Raw genomic sequence first — 18073 nt, 5'->3', positions numbered from 1 at the left:
GTGCTCTTCAATGTCTTCATCAATGACATGGACATTGAGATCCAGGGCACCCTCAGCAAGTTTGCAGATGACAGCAAGCCGAGTGCTGCAGCTGACACTCCTGAAGGAGAGGATGCCATCCAGAAGGACCTGGACAAGCTGTAGATGGGGGTCTGATGGGGGAAACCTCATGAGGTTTAACAAGGTCAGGTACAAGGTTCTGCACCTCAGTTGGGGCAGTCTTAAACAGAGAGTGGGAAAAGAACTAATTGAGAGCAGCCATTAAGAGAGCACCTTGTGAGTTGTCATGGATGAAAAGCTGAACATGAGCTATCAGAGTGCACTCACAGCCCATAAACCAATCCAGTCATATCCTGGGCTGCATCCAAAGCAGCGTGGGCAGCAGAGGCAGGGAGGGGATTCTGCCCCTCTGCTCTGCTGAGACCTCTCCTGCAGTTCTGCATCAGCTCTCTTCATCACAAGAAAGACCTGGACCTGCTTTAGCAGGTCCAGAGGAGGGACATGAAGTTGATCAGAGGGCTGGAGAACCTCTCCTATGAAGACAGGCTGAGAGAGTTGGGGCTGTTCAGCCTGGAGAAGAGCAGGCCACAGTGAGACTGTCTACTAAACTTCCTGTACTTAAAGGAGGCTTAAAAAAAGGCAGAGATACTTTATACTGGCACATAGTAACAGGATAAGGGGGAATGGATTTAAACTAAAAGAGGAGAGATTTAGATTAGTTGTTAAAAAAAAATTAATTACTGTGAGGTTAGTGAGACCTTGGAACAAGTTGCCCAGAGAAGATGTGAATGCCCCATCCCTAAAGGTGTTCAAGGCCAGGCTGGATGGGACTTTGAGCAACTTGGTTAGTGGAAGGTTCTCTGCCCACAGCAGTGTGTTAAAACTGATGATATTTAAGGTCCTTTCCAACCCAAATCATTCTATGATTCTATTATATGATCTGACTTAATAGACCGAAAAACAGCCACTCAATTTACTTCTGAAAAAGTGCTCAGTGTTTTTTGTCAAATTTCTGTGTTCTTTTGCTTAGAAGGCAATGTTTTAAGCCTTTTTGCCCCAGACAGTCACTTTCTGCAATCAGAGGGCAGTCTGCTGTGCTCACTGAGGGAACACCTTACTCAACACCACCTGCCCAGTTGCTTGCTTAAGAGCAACTCAGAGCAATCACCAAAGGGCTCTGACTGTGAATCACACAATGGGCTGTCACAGTCATAAAGAAGAAGGAGATGCATTCATGTTCAATATATATGAGATTTCTCATGGTTCAGAATTTGTCCTGTGAAAACTGTTTTTCTAGAGTGCTTAGCAGAGGCAACAGGTTTTAGACTTAGCCCAATTTGTTATGCCATTAAACAATTGTGGATCCATTTACAGTTGTAGAAAGACTTGTAATATGTAACATAAAGCCTAAATTTTTAATAATTTTATTGCATTGCTTTCTCTGGATGTTTCCTGAGTGAATTGGATGTGTAATGAAAAGCAAGTAAGCTAAGGCTTTGCTGGATCACCCCTAGGACCATATTACATTGTACTCTCAATTGTTAATATCTACTGTTCAATAGAAATCCTTGAAAAAATTGCTCCTTCAGTTTAGCTCCCTAGGCATGACAGTCCATACCTCTTTCAAAAGCAGTTCTCCATTTTCATAGCAAACTAAAATGTCTGTTGTCCTCAACCTTCATATTACCCAGAATTTAGCTGTAACAAACTGTTTCATTGCTCCTTTAAATTTTCAGTAAATTACCTTGCTTTCTTTCTGGAGGAAACTTTTTATAAATTAATTCTGTACTGTAATGTCACAGCATCCCAAGTTTTTCCTGAAATATGTCTTGTAAAATATTTAGGCCCATAGAATTCCTCATGTACAGACACATACAGAGACTGAATTAGCAAAGCTATAATTGATAGATACTTTCAAGTTACTGAATTCAAATCAGAAAAGCTGGTTTCTAGAGAAAGTTAATTTTAATATTCTATTAGGACCATTTTTAAAGCTCATATTATAAAAGAACTGATAGAAAAATTGTTTATTATTACAATTCAGCATTCAGCTTCTGTTAAAACACCTTTTGCTACTAAAAAAAAGAAGTGTTTGGCTCCTTTCCTTTGCAAAACTTTATTTGCAAAGAACTTTCTGCTTAGAGTATGAAATTATAAAAAAATATAAACATCACCATTGGCCTCACAGCATCAATTTTCATCGAGAAACAGGAAAGTCACAATTTTCAACTTGTGCTTTGCAATTTTTACGTTTTAAAATGCATTTTTTACAATAAAAATATGACTACTTAGTAATCCTGTTTCAAAAAGTGGAAAAACCCGAATCACTGGGACTACTTTTTGCAAAAACAGCAGCTCCAATGTCTGTAATTACTGTGAGAGAATAGTAGTAGGCATTGTCTGCTACATCATGGTTCCAAAGTTATAGATTTATTTTGGATTAATATGAAGGAACATTTAATGTTTTCCAGCTTCACATGAAATATTATTATCTTCACATTACATTTTTGCAGAGAGAGTTTGAAATTCCTCTCATCTGCACTAGGATTCTGCTAATTTTACTCTCTTAATAGGAGACAGTAGAATAACTCAAGAAGGCAAAGAAAAACTGTTAATTATAAATTTCAATAAAGGAGCTTCTGGAAATATTCTTGTGGATAACATTTATTTGTCTTTTTTGTGCATGGGGAGTTCCATACACTGGGTCCTGTCAAAAACGAACAGGTTTTTTTACTAGTATCAATTAGTGTTTGTTGGTTGTTTCTATTTAGCTCTTTTCTGCCCCACAAAATACTGTTTAGACTTTACAGTGATTCTCAATAGAAATTTTCAACAAATATTTTTCATTTGTTCTTGGGAGCTAGTTCTATAATTCACATTGAAGACTGGGACATAATTGCAAAGTCAGAACTTTTTACTAATGAAATAAAAGTTAAAATTTATTTCTGTGCAATTTTAGAATGCATTAACTAGGAAATGAACATTCAAAAGTGAATTTATTTATTCTTTAGGCTGTTTTCTGATTAACCCATCAAAAAAGAATCATGAATCACAGAAACATTAGAAAATGGGATCCTTTCTTTGCTCAGTGCTAGAGAAAGGCCTGTCTAAAGTTAAGGCTGATGATTTTGTATGAGGGAGGAACCTTCATGGCTCTGGGGGTTTTTTTTGGGTGGGTTTTTTTTTGGTTTTTTTTTTTTTTTTTTTAATTATGACTGATGTGGCTTGAAGTCTCTTCCTAAACTTTTAAATTTCTTTCTAGGTAAGCTTGGCAAGTTAGTTCACTTTTTTCTCTGCAAAACCTGTTTAATGTTATTTAGCACATCTGCAAAGAAATTTGTAGTTTAAGGTTTAAGAAGTATGTTACATGAAGATGCATTATATATAAAAGGCTTTGTATAGTTCAGGATATGCAATTTAACTTCAGGTTGAACTGACCTCCTTCAGCTGAGCAGATGACCACAATAGGGCTGAAGGGACCATCTCCTTTGTTGTTGTAAACACCAACTTTCACCTCAAAAGGAGTCAGAGGTGGCACACTTTCATCTCTGTAGATGAATTTTGAGGCATCTGAAGATGTCACCATTTTTTCCTTCCACCCACGTGTCCCATTGGGTCTGAAGGCTACAATATATCCAAATCCTTCTCCACTCTGAAACTCTTCTGACACTGGCTGAAAAATTAAGTTCAGAAATTTAATTATGATTAGAAATAATTTTACTAATTTAAAACAATATCACAGTTCCATTATAGGATTTTACTTAACATACCTGTCCTCATAAGTACAATTGTTTCCTAAGAGAGTTTCCTTACCTAATCATCAGTGAGGTCATTGTCCTACGACTGAATGAGCTCTTGTGCTCAGAAAAGTGTTTTCTTTTATATATCCCACTTTTTATTGGGATGCTTTGACCAGTTGTCTGTAGGTGGAATAGCCCTATCAGTGTCCTTGTTAAAAACATAGACCAATATATTGTGAGTAAGATGATGTGTGTGATACCTACTACAGTGGGACTCTTTTGGGTTTTAGGTGCCAGACTGTCTAAATTCTGTTCCAAGTGTTAAGACTTAGAGATTCAATTCCAGGGTTCAACTTAATACTTAGGATGCATTGTAATAAATCTAAGTTGTTTTAAGTCTGAAAAAGTATTTGACTTTTTTTTTGGGGGGGGGAAAATAACACATTTTCTTTTCTTTCCTCAGAGGACCTGTGAAATTAGCCACTTAAACTGGGACACTGACATAAGCAGGCAGTTAGAAAAGGGATTTGCCTGCTTTAGAGTCTGAACACTGCAAAAAATAAAACTTACCTGTCAATGAATGGTACTTTTCTTGCTAATCAATACATTAGCAGTAGCTTACATTTATTATGAAGTCAATGGACTAGTTTAGGAAACTAGGTTATGTTTAACAGCTGTCTGCATATTAAACCTATGTGAGACGTACCACAATGGGTGTCTAAACTCCCTCTCTTGAAATGCTCATCCTAGAGATGCAGCTAATGGACAAATGAATCAGAGCTGGGGCACAGGGGACACTGAATTCTCTCCCCTCCACATCTCAAGTGAATGTCTCATCACCTGGCACTTCATTTACAGACAAAATTTTCTACCCATCCTTCTGAAGCTGTGCACTGCACATCCCAGGAAAAAAAAAATCATGACTTCATGGGCAGAGGATGATAATCTCAGACAGACTTTGTAACCTAGTCTCACTCATGGGTTTCTGATTTTTTTTTGAAGAAAACTCTGGCCCTTAACCGAGTGAGATTTATAAAACTCTCCAGTAGTCCCCCAACCCAGTCACCTGGCAGGTGTTGTAAAGACACTTAATATGAATACTGCATACTAATACATCTTCTTAGGGACTGGGATTAGGTCTATTCACATCAGAAACAGTTCTAGCCACCAGCTATGTTTGTCCAGGATTCAGCAAATTCTCTCCTAATAAGAGATATGTTGATATTTACCCCTATAGAATATGAAGCAAACTGAAATCAGCTTTGTCTCAGCTGCCTTTGGTAGATGATGTCAAAAAAGGCAGATGTGCCAACAGAAGGCAGTCTCTTTAGATGTCCTAAAATTTGCCAATTTAAACAATTAGGATTTGGTTTGTCTCTTACCATCTGAATCACTCCTCAAATTGGCTAAGATTAAAATTTTTTCATTATACACCCATATCCTTATTTGATGGATTTTTTCTGTAATATATATATAGGGGGTATATATATATATATATAATATATATATATACACACACCACACACACATATATATATGTGTATATATACACATATATATATATATGAATTTTTATGAATCTGAAACTGTTAATGATAAATCCAGAAGTTTTGAAAACAGCTTAAGAGAAGTCTCTGTTCTACTATTTTTTATAATTAGCAGAGAAAGCAACTCTCCCACTGGCATGACTATACATCTGTGTTGCATCTTGCATCCCAAATATGATCTCAAGATTCTCTTGAATTGATTTTTATTCAGCAATTTAAAAAATAATTAGTTTTTAATTGACGTTTAAAACATTTTATAAGTCTTTCCTTCTCTTCTCTTGGCTATTATTCAATCAGGTGTTTACATAAGATTCCAGAAAAATCAAATTAACCCAAGAAGTACATCAGGAAGAAAAGCCTGATGAATTAGTAGAACTTCAGAGCTGATACCAAAATGTCTTCTACTCAAAACTCATGAAAATCCACAGTACTTTGAAATTTTAGAACATATTTAAGAGTGGTATTTTGTCTTCATGTGTCGACAAGATTTGTGGTAAGGAAACCCCAGTAGAGTACTCTTAACTTCGGCCTCAAAGAAGTTAACATGAAACAAAACCTTTAAACAGAAAAATCCCTTACCTCCCATGCTATTACTAATTCATGTCGCCTTCCACTTCTGCCACTCACATTAGCTGGAGGTGTCTTTGGCACTGTGTGCAAAAAAGAAAAACAAAACAAAACTAAACAAACCAGAATATCCAAGTTATTGAAGTTTTCCCCATTGCAATAAGTTGCTGCAGAAGACATGAGACTCTTAAATCAGAACAGGAATAAAAACACAGCACTCTGTGGTAAAGAAAATTTGCTCCAGCCTCATTTCAGGCTAGAAAAATCAAACAAAGCATAAGCAGAGAATGAAAATAATTTTGGAATAAAAAACCAAACTGCTTAAGCACTAGGTCTTCTGCAGATTGGTAAAAATGTCAATGTACCAATGTACAGATCACCTAAGAGAAAAAAACAGGAATCACCTTGTTAATGTTTGTAATTTTTTTAACAAACAACTTGAAATGCCAAGAAATCTGACATATTTCAGATTTCAAGTAAAGTCATGCAACATAATTAATAATGTCTCTATTATTTTTCAGGTAGTTAGTGATTTAGAATGTTTTAATTATTATAAATCTATTTTTCATTGCTCTACTGGGGAGCCAAATTTCAGAAATTTTAAAGCAACCAACCTCTAATGTCCCTCATGATTTCTTGCAAAATGCTGGAGGCAGTACTACCCACAGTTCTTGAAAAATTGAACTCATCATTGCAGTTTTAAAGCACAAGAGCAATGAATGAAATTCCTTAAAATAAATTATAACTACCGTAACCATTTTTATTTGGATTATCACATTTTCTAAAACCAGAAATATCCGTTGTTCCATTAGAATTGTATAATTCCTTTTTCCTTGTTTAGTGCCTCTAATGAAAGTCCTCAAATGGCCAAAGTCTTGAGTTTATTTACTGTGAGGAGGCAAAACCTGCATTCTCTATTTGATTAAATTTGTCATAAGATATAAACTTTTTATTTTCTTCTTTAAATCAGTACATAGGTCACTGGTAGAAATGTACTGTGAGCCTTTAAGTGTTCAGGCCTTATTGCACATTTAGTTTATTTAGTGAGTAGCACTGTGCCTTTGAACTATACAAAAAAAAAGCATTTAAATAAATGTACACATTTACAGTCCTCCCTGTTTCCTGCACCATTGAAAACTTGAGTTCAATGAAAATGCAATTTTTATTAGACCCTGTCTGTCCACCCAAGATTTCAGAATTCATTTGGATAGTCACTTTTTGAACCCTCAACTCCCCTATAAAGAACAGAAGCCTGATTCTGCTTTTCCTCATAAATGAAGCAACCAAACAAAGTGCAGGGACTGATTCTGATTCATACTGCTGGAAATGAGGAAGGGGGTTATTAGCTGGGCGCGGCCGTAGGCATGGAAGTGAGGGAAAGTGACATGGAAGGAAGGGGAAGGCAAGTAAGGAAGGGGAAGGAAGAGGAATGGAAGAAGAAGTAATAAGGGAAGGGAAGGCCGGAGGAAGGGAAGGGGAAGGCAAGGATAAGGAAGGGAAGGGGGAAGGAAGGAAGGAAGGGAATTAAGTGTAAACTGCGTCAGGACGGCCGCAGGAAGGAAGGAAGGAAGGTAAGGAAGGAAGGAAGGAGGTATAGGAAGGAAGAGAGGAAAGGCGGAAGGAAGGAAGGTAAAGGCACGTGAAGGAAGGTGGCAGGAAGGAAGGAATTGAAGGAAGGAAGGTAATTAAGTCTGGACTGCCTTCATACTTAAGGCGTAAGATATTAAGTCATGGTAATACTTTTAACTTTTAAAGTAAGTACTTAATGAAGTAATTAATTCCTTACCTCTGACGTGCAGTAATTTACTTGCCTAAATTACGTCCATTCACTTACGTCAACAATACTCATTACAGAAAATCCGTCGCAGTTACATAATTAATTAAGCAAAGAAAGGAAGGAATTAAGTAAGTTAATGCATTCAGTTAATGAATGACAGTAATGAATTAAGTAGTCTTCTTGTAATAAGGTACTGAAGTATATAAGAAGGCAGGAAAGGAAGGAAGGGAAGGAACGGAAGGAACGGGAAGTGAGGAGGACAGGTGAAGACGTCAGGGAAGGAAGAAGGACAAGGAGAGGAAGTCATTAATTCCATCATTAATATCCCTCATGCAGAATTCATTCATTACAGAAATTAACTTCAGTCAGGAAGCCAGGAACGGAATACTGCACGGTACTACTGACGGATGAAGAAAATTAGGAGGAGGAAGGAAGAAAAAAAGGGAAAGCTAGAGAAGTGTACAGTTTGCGATAGACAAGACTGAAAGCAACACACGCAAAAACTGGCAGCGGGATTCAGGACGGGGCAGCACAAGGCAATTCTGACAGCAGTAGACAAAGCGGCAGGAAGGAAGGAAGAAAATGTAATAAACAAGGAAGGCAGTAGGACTGCACTGCATGTACGGACGTCTATAATGGCCTGACCTGTCGTCAGCCGGGCAGGAAGGAAGTACGTAAGGGAAGGAATGGGCAGGCCATTAATGTCGCCTAATTCCTTACGATCCTTCCTTCCTTCTTCCTCCCTTCTTTCCTTCCCTTCCTTCCTCATGGCAAAAAGGCTATGAAGTTTTCCTTTCAGAAGCAGAATTTCCCTCTGGCTTTAAAAAAGGCATAGCAAGAATACAATGAATGTGCAACAGTGTGAGGAATGGTCTAGCATGAAAGGATGCAGATGAAGACTCATGTGACCGTTAATTAGCATCCAAAAATTATGATGCCATCTTTAATGGAGCATATTTAAACCTTGTTTAGCACCCATTTTTCTCTTGACTCTCTAAGATATTTTTGGGTAAATTATAGAGACAAATGAAGTTTTTATGTAGGTGCCTGCCACATTAGAAATGAGAGAGTATGCTGTAGTCCTTTGAAGTATCCAAAATGATGAACCTATTTAACCTGCAGCACCCTCTTTCTGGAGTTTTCTTGTTAACAGCATTGCAGACTGTGGCCCTATTTAAATGAATAAACGTTAAAAGAATAAAACTGTCAAAACGATGAATTTCTTTTGCATGAAACTAAAATGTTCACTCACACAGTGAAACTCTTTCAAATGAATAACCATTAAAAGAATAAATGTGTCAAAAGAATAAATTTCCTCTGCACTGCAGCAAAGTGGAGCATACACAGTTAGAGGGAAACAGTTTGAAATGAGTAACTATTAAGTGAAGGAAACTACTAAAAGGAAACATTTTTTGCCAGACACCAAGGCTGTACATCAGCCATGGTTTCAGCACCATCCGCTTTTTATCAATGTTATATCTGAATTTACTCACTCATGGCTTGAGTTTGTTGCCATGCCATTACTGCCTCCCCAATTTTTATGCTGCTAATTCTCAAATGGAGATGCATTTGCACCAAATGCATCAATATGATTCCTAAACTTGGCTCCTGGGAAAAGGATACATGGGTCTGGAGAACAAGGACATCAGGACATTTTTTTGTTGAGGGTTTATCAAAGCTGAGAAGTTTGGTATTTTTCTTCTGAATAAATACACTCCCCCACTTAGTGCAAACAAGCAAAAATCTTGAAATGAATGTGCCAGGAGTTTGATTGGAATGCAAACAGGATTTCTTTCTTACTGTTTTCCATTTTCAAGAAATTACTGTGATATGCTGGAAATGAAAGTCAAATTAAACTCTATTAAAACTTATCTCTTCTAAACCAAACAAAAAACCCATTAACATTTTCTCTAAGAGCAGGCACAGAGAATGTAGCCCTCAGCAGTCCTACAAAGCATTTGACAAGATACTTAAGATATAAATGAAGCAAAGGTGATATGCAAGGATAAAGCTTACACAGGAAACCATGAAAATTGTTTAATAATTCATGTGTATCCTATCATTACAAGCTAAATATGGATGAAAAGCAGAGAACTTTAATTTAGAAAAAAATATATACACAGAATTGCTATTGCTGAGGGTTTCATGTATAGGAACAGTGGTTATAAAGTGCTGAAAAATGCTGACAGTGTCATGAGTATATTTAAACCTATATTTAAATGTAAAAAAATTAAATGGGGAAGCTTTTGAAGTGGTGGGTAATTCCATAGCTATGAAACCACAAGCATATGGGGTAGATGCTCACTTACTTTCACTTTCACTGTGATTTCCAAAATTTTGAAATTGCTCTGTGATTTATGGTAATTTAATTAGATGGTAAAAATTACTTTTTCTTCAGTTTGCAAGGCTGATGGATTATCTGTGCTGTCTTTTTAGTTTAGGTTTTTTGTTTATTTTTGAATGGAAATGGTGGACTGCAAAGATGAGCCGATTCAAAGATTCTTGGTACTCAGTTTTGGGAAAAATATTATAACTCGCTAAATATTTCATTTTTACATTACAAAAAATGATGCATAGTAGTTTGACCTTAAAAAATATAAAATTTGTATTTTGCTTCAGTTTTTAAAAATAGAAAAAGTAAAACTAGAAAGACAGATGAGAATATTTTGGCTTGAGTTGACAGAGATTTTCAATTCAAAATTATTATTTTAGTTCCAATTTGCTAAGGAAAAATAAATAAGCAAATAATAAATAAGAAAATATCACAGTGAACCTGGAAAAGCTGAAACTACTTGTAGGCCAGTTTATGGTCTTTTTAACATTTCAGTCTTGCAAATAAATTTTAAAAAATGGTTTTGAATGAATAATTAATACTTTAAAAGTGTTTCTGTTTTGTGTTGTTGTTTGTTTACCTTTTTTTTTCCCCCCAAGGAAATTTTTCCCCAGTTTTCAATGTGTTTTGTCTATTGTGAAGAGAAAATACAGATTCTTAATTTTGTAGTCTATCTTAATTTTTTGAGAAGAAAAAATATTTAGCAGCCAAAATTATAATTATTATAATTGAGTATAATTGATTGCATTATTGCAGTAGAAACCTGTACCTAGATTTGGTCCCTATCCTTTAATAGGGGATAGATGAGCTAAATGGAAGACAAAGAGAAGTAATAGTCTTACTAAACTCCTGTTTCAAGACTAAGAGATGCTGAGCTGAGCAGTCCAAATTTATAGTTTTCTCTTAACCAAATGAGTCCAGATTTCCCAAATCCCCAATTCCATACTTCAGATCTGGGAAACAGGAGGGTGTTAATTGAAAATGCTTTCACTCTGTGGAAGACCAGCCCCCAAGTTGTCACCTGCCCAGAATAACAAGGCACAACTCCCCTGTTCAGGAATGAAATGTACAACATGCCAGCATCTCAGATGTGGTTGGCATGTATATTCAACTACTGGAAAACAAGGATATCCCTACTGGACTCAGAATCTGAAATGTTGTTCTCATTTCCTCTGTATTATTAATATTTATAATTAATTATGAGCTTGAATTCTGTTCTATTCACTGACAAGAGGATCACATGTGACTCCAGGACTCTTCCTGAATAGTCTCCAAATCACCACCTATGGAGCTGAAATCCTGAATGTTGTGGCATACATAGGATACTGTGGGACAGATGCAGGTCTTTTCTGCCCCATTTTCTGTCACACACACATTTGGATTCCTTGTCAATATTAGTTTGCCCCTGCAATCCAAAGCCTAAGAAGTCTCCAGTCAGTGATTGCAGCCTAGTTTCTCCTTTTGTTTTCCTTTGTGGAAAAATCACTTTTTCTACAAAGGCTTAAGTAGACCATGCCTTCATCTGTGAATGTCCCAGATGCATCAGGTTATCAATACTTTTTTTTCCAGTACAAAAATAGTTTTAATAATGGGAAAAGCTGGAACTTCTTTTATACAAATCACAAATAAAACAGTACCCCCAACAACAAAAAAAACCTGAAAATAAAGCCAGTCTAAAATGGTCAACTTTTTTCCCGGGACAGAGACATTTATTGTTATGCTGTGAAGGAGTTCTAGCTGAGAATAAGGGCAACTTAAGGCAGCATAAGGATTTCTTTAAAATACAGCAAATGTAGAGTCTGCTGCTAAGAGAGTGCCTTACATTGTTACCTCCTAAAATCAAGTTTGCATGCATGATTAACAGGTTAAACTTTGATTCCACTCAATTTCTCTCTCTCCATGTTTCCCCATGAATAGATAATGTAACTGATGTTTTGCCCCCAGGCTTCAAATGCCCCGACTGTCTTTGTGGAATGCCAGACATGTTTAAATTCGTGTTATTGGCTCTTTGCAACTTGTGGACCTGTGAAATATGTATCAAGGCTAGAACTGACAAAAATGCAGCAGCTGGCTGTGAGTTAGATGTGCCAGAAAATTGTGGGTTTTTTCAGTTCCAGTGGAAGTAGCAATGAAAAGCAATCATGTTAACTAAATATGAGCTAAGTAACAAGATTAGAGTTCAATTAAAAAAATTAAAGCAAGTAAAAACCTGTTTATTATTCTGTTGGTTTCATTACACCATCTGAATTGTTATTTTTGTAAGTATTTTTAGATAATGGACTAATAAATGTTACTACTATCTTGGATAAGGAGAGATAAAATAAGTGAGGTATGGGGATAAAAAGAGACTTTAGTCTCCAATCAAATTTTCTTGTGCCATTAAACTACACATGCAGATTTCCATTTAGGTGTAAGATAATGGAATCAGAATCACACATTTGCTGCCTCTGTGGATTGTCTACACAGCTACCATTCAGCCTGAAGGCTCTCAGCTCTTATCTGAACACCAGTCACAGTCACTTTCTCAGCTGGGAGATGAATATTTCTGGATTTCCACCCAGTGCAGGAGCAACCTGCCCATTTGCACTTGTGGGCCACATCCCCCATCAGTGCCAACAGCCAGGTTGTTCTGCCTGGGTCATGAGTACAGAGGTTCATGCCATGTTCTTTCTGAAATATACCTTTCACATAAATGTCCTTTAAGAATTGAGGACTACAATATTAGAACTGGGCATCATGCTAATAGACAGTTCCCTTGAAGCTTTCAGATAAAAACAATTAGTAATAGAGAGACTGTGGAAAATGGCTCAATGGGTTCACTAAGATAGGCAATTATGTGCTAATTTGAAAACCCATATGAAAACTACTGTAAGACAATGAAAACTATTACTGGTTTCTTTTCTCTTTGGCATCTAAAAACTATACCAGGGGTGATAATTCCCAAAATCAGTGAAAGGCATTTCAGAATACAGAGGCAACAGACTCTGAAGTTCAGGAATATCTGAAGATAAGGAAAAGCTGGCTGCCTGAATGAAGCTGATCATGAAGGCTCTGACCTTTCAAGAGTGCCATACATATTATGTGCATTATGCCATTTTTCAAAGAACTATATGTTTAACAGTTTGGACTTTTTTTTATTTATTTGGTTCTTTATTTAAAGCAGAGTCCATTGTTTTATTGTTCCAATTTAACAAGTCTGTGTAGATTCTATTTTCTTGAGATAAAAAATCTGTTCTTTCTGATGGCAAAACCAGTGAAATGTTACCCAGAAAGGAATACCAAGCACCAGGTAAAAATTCATCAAACATTGCATGCTTTTTCTTTCCCATAATTTTGTTTTTGCTGATCAATATTATGATTTATCAATTCATTTTTACAGAAGTAAAGTTGCAAAGAATGTTGAAAATGAATATGCATTAAGAAGAGTTTCACTTGAGTTATAAGAATATGTTTTAGCAAATAGAGTCTTAGTTTGTTAAACATTGGGCAAGAAGGAGAAGGACCCTAAAAAAATGCAGCTGGATGAAATTTAACATTTTCAAACTTCAGTTTGTCAGGATAACTTAAGCCTACAATTTAACTGCACTTGGTCAATTGATATACTGAACCATACTTTTGAAAACAGTGAAAATACTCAGTTTGAAAGAGCATAATACCAGGGGTGCAACCTATTTCAGGACAAACTTTTTCTGGAATATTTTTCTCCTCTCTGATATATATCATCTGAATAAAAAGAAAATTTGTTCAAACACCGGGGTCCATAAGAATTTGTATTGCCAATGAAATATGGTACAAAATTAAGGAAAGAATAACGGTGGTGAAAAAAGGGAGTTTTTAAAAAAATAAAAATTTGTGCTTTCTATTTAATTTGCATGTCCTCTTTTTCTTAATGGAACAATATAATGGATCAACTGAAGCTTCTGCTATCAAGTTGTTGAGTTTCACATTGTGGGGAGCTTGAAGAAGGTGAGGGAGAGTTTTAAAGGAAGCATCTTTCAACACGTGTGAATGGGAACCAAATCACTTCAGTGCTGTTCTGTGATTGTACAGTGAAATTTAATATCAGCTGGCAACTACACCATTATTAAAAGCAGAAAAACATAAATATGTCTTATTACAACTGCAGATAGGTTTGTTAGACTTCATCTGAAAAAGGGCATCCAATTTTGGGTGCCACAATGTGGAAGACATTGATCAACAAGTACAAGTTCAGGGGAAGCCACTGGGGTGAAGGGGGGCTGGAGCAGTGGCCTTGTGAGGAGTGGTTGGGGAAGCTGGGCTTGTTCAGCCTGGTGCAGAGATGGTCTTGGGGGACCAACAGCAGCTCCCAGTGCCTGTGGGGAGGTCACTGAGAAGGCAGGTGTGAGGTCTTCACAGTGGTGCAATGTCTTACTTAAAAATTATTCAACTGATGAAACATCAAAACACAAAATAATCTAGGCATCCTAAATAACAACAACAAAAAGAAAAGGAATCTGAAAGTGTTCTAACATGTAGTTCTCATCTGAGGCTTTGTCCAAAATCCTATCTCTACTTCTTTCTGCTTCTTAAAACATCTTTCTAAGTGCCTAGGTATTTTTCTCAGATTCCGAATCCTTCTTTATCTTCTTTAACTTGGGCAGAATGAAGATAAAGAAGATATTGTCAATGATTCCAAATCTTATAGGTCCATGGTAACTTTCAAGAGGTGCAAATAGGATATTTTGGTTTTTTCTGGTCTCCCAAAGTATCGTCCCAATTAGAAATACAATGAAATTTATTAAAATGTAGTGACTATTCACAGTAGAGTGTGCAAAGCAAAGAAACACTTAGAATACAAGGTATTTTAAATTAAGAAGACTTTTATGATTTCCCTGTCTTGCTGAAAAAATTCCATGCACTGTCAGTGAGAGAAGTTATGAAAAATTTGGGGAAAGAGGCTGCTTAGTAGTGCAGTTGTTTGAAGAGATTGCAAAACAGCCTAATTTAGGAGCAGCAGTAGTTTAGCAGAGGAAAGACAGCAATGGCTTAAGTGTAAGATGAAAAGTAAGGTAGCTCAGATGGAGTAGAAGAGCAGGGAATAGTTTTATTTGAAATTTCTGCAAGTTAAGCAATATTCCTGTAATTGAAACAAACTGTCTCCCCACTACAAAGAATATCACCTTGGAACAGTGATTACTTGACACACAGATGTGTACCAGTAAAAAGACATTAATTTTATTATTATATTAAAGCAGTTCTTGTTTTTGATAGTGCTGTAAAAATAATCTTTTTATCCTTTCCTTACCTGCTTCATTAGTTCTGATCACTCGTGATGGTGCACTTGGGTCTCCAGTCCCAATTTTATTGGTTGCTACTACTCTGAACTCATACTCCACCCAAGGGTTCAGTTCCACAGCCATAGCAGACTCCATGTCACCACTTATCAGATCTGGAACTGGAGACAATAAAGAAATGTATAAGTCACTCAGAAACCTGCAGCTGGCAGTATCTCAACAGAAAGCAGTCTTTGTGGTACAACTTGGCCATTAGAAATGATCGACATCAAGAATCTAATATGTCAGAAATCACAGCTAGGTTTCTGGTACTGTAGTATTCCTGAAAAGACACAGATTGAAGGATTTAGGGGAGAGCTTTCTGTTTATTCACAGATGCATCGTGGCAGGTGTCTTTGTGCTGTCCTTTCAGAGCTGTTGCTAAGTAACACAAAAGGAATTAAAAAAAAAGAAAAAAAAATCAGTGATTTTAATTTGTCATTGTTTTCTGAAGAGTATCTTTTCCTGTAGTTGCCAGTGATTATTACTGTTATGATCAGGAGTCTTGAATAGTCTACTTGTGCTGTTTGAAAATTTTTCTCACCTGTTTTTACGGTCTGCCAGCCAAGAGAAAATGGACTGCGTGCTTGCAGGTTGTAGAGGGAGATAGGGCTGTGATTGTCTGCCCCAGGACTCCAGGAGAGTGTTGCTGTTGTGTCTGTAATTTCCTCCACTATTACAACCCCTGGGGGACCAGGAGGACCTAGAAATAAAGTGGAATAATCAAACAGACTACACCATCATGGTGGATGTGCAGCATTATTATAGGAGATGCATTCTGCAGGGGCCCAGTGGAGTTCAATATCCATGAAATACGAGAGGTAAGATACACAGGACTACATCATGGAGATACCTCATTTCCACTGATTTCTGATGGTAAACTGTGATTGTTGCTATTCTTTAGATGCTGCATGAGTGAGCATCAATCAACTTGCCAGAGTGACAGCTGAAGAACTAAAAATAGAAACAGATTAAAAAACACCCCCAAAAATTCATTATAATTGTTCTGAACCTAAAATTAGAGGGAAAAAAAGAGGATATTTAAGAAGCATCCAGGCTAGACTGAACAGTCACAGTCATCTATTTGTGTGAGATTTGTCTGAGAGAAAGACAGATGGTGAGAAAAATGAAGGACAGGAGAACGTTCTTCATGAAGAACAATAATATCACTAATACCTAAATCAAGAATACAGAATTCATCCTTTTTCTCAAATTCACTCACTCAGGATAGCTGCCTGGGTTCCTGCTGGAAGTCCATTAGCTGTTTAATTGAAAGCTACTAAAACTAAGAGAAAACCCAAACCCAAATATTTTAAAAGCTGAAAATTACTTCGGGGCCTTTAAAACCCAAAAAACCACCACACAGAAACTTCTTAATTTGAAAAGTAAAGGATTTTTTTTCCATTTAGCTGCTCTGAATGAGGGTATGCTAGTCACCATTTGTATAGGCCATGTGACTGCTGCAATAAGTGAGGTCTCTGGTAACAAACTTGACTTTGCAAAGAAAAATGTGGCTGTATCATCCTACTCCCATCCATAATTTTCTTATTTAATTCTTCTTGATGATTGATATGACTGGTGTTTGAAAACAGTGTCCGTTTACACTTGCTGAACTAAATTGGAGGCAAGTTTGTCCTGGTTCAGGATCCTCCTCCATAGCTGTTTTTAACCAGATGTTTTGGGGAAAATGTGTCTCTCTGTCATGTGTAAATGCAAAACAAAGCTCTTTCTTGCCATTCCTTATACATAAAACTTGTATAAGTACTGGAGGACAGAACCTGATGCTTCCAAAAAATGTTCATATTATATTCATAGCAATAATTGTTTATGAAAAATAGAATTTTATTTTTGCATCCAAGGCCCTTCCACTTGTTTTCCATCTTCTTGCTATTGAAGGCTGATATTTTGCTTGTGCTCCTGCACAGATGGAGGACTGTGAAATCTGAAATGCACTAAGGAGCACTTTCTCCCAAAAGGGAACTGACGGAAGGGAACAAAACTTCATCAATAGAAAGCCATTGCTGGTACACTTTTGAGGGAGCCCAATGCTGTTTGAACATATCATGAGCTGTAGCAGAGTAGAACCTTTGGAAACCTCCATTTCTCTGAGCTCCTCTGAGTGGTATGGTGGCACTTGCTGAAGTGTCAGAGCTCAGCACCTGCAGATCAAGGTGGCAAACATGGGGATCTGGGGCGTCCCTTTGAAGAGGAAATTGCAGCCAGTATTTCTGCACTGCAGAGTCCAGCATTTTTATCTTTTACTGCTATTTCATGCAATCGAATATTTTCCGGCTGGGTTTCTTAGTGCATGATTAGAAACAAATCCATCTGAACATCAAAGGCTAAAAAACCCCATTAATTGAAATATTTGTATGTACTGTGATTTTTTGTCATTTGCAGCTGCAAACAGCTTTGTGTTTCCTCTGATATGCCTTCAACCAAAACATGGCTACATGAACTGTGACAGCAGTAGGATCAGAATTTTGAAATAGTTGGAATCAATATCTTCACAGTGAAAGAATCATTGAATCCTAAAAATGAGAGCAAATTGTGCTATTCACTTGCTTCTATTTACTTGGTAATGATCTACAATTGACTAATTGACAATAAAATGTAGAAATACATTGCATTTAGAAATAATAGTGACAAGAAAGAGGAAAAATTTTTGAAATTCAGGAGATTCAATTCAGTAAATTTTAGTACTGTGGGTGTATGATGGAAGAATATTGTCTTCACGACAAGGTCAGCAAGTCACTGCAGCAGTAGCTGCAGTCTTCACAGGACTAGGTCATGGCTCTGGGCCATAGGAAGAACAA

General features: G+C 36.8%; 1 protein-coding gene across 1 annotated transcript in view; it reads right to left on the bottom strand.

The window, feature by feature from the left end:
• The window catches only part of CNTN5 (contactin 5), a 315435-nt gene that overhangs the window by 19041 nt on the left and 278321 nt on the right, over nucleotides 1–18073 (bottom strand). The window contains exons 15-18 of the mRNA XM_030234928.2: nucleotides 15802–15960; nucleotides 15230–15379; nucleotides 5867–5937; nucleotides 3439–3673 (exon numbers count right to left, since the gene is read on the bottom strand). Of these exons, the coding sequence (XP_030090788.1) occupies nucleotides 3439–3673; nucleotides 5867–5937; nucleotides 15230–15379; nucleotides 15802–15960 (615 nt within the window). The remainder of the gene's footprint in view (nucleotides 1–3438; nucleotides 3674–5866; nucleotides 5938–15229; nucleotides 15380–15801; nucleotides 15961–18073) is intronic.

The sequence above is a fragment of the Serinus canaria genome, chromosome 1 (genome assembly GCF_022539315.1).
Source record: "Serinus canaria isolate serCan28SL12 chromosome 1, serCan2020, whole genome shotgun sequence".
Taxonomy (NCBI): Eukaryota; Metazoa; Chordata; class Aves; order Passeriformes; family Fringillidae; genus Serinus; species Serinus canaria.
The sequence above is the reverse complement of the archived record's forward strand: the minus strand, read 5'-3'. Positions and strand labels throughout refer to the sequence as shown.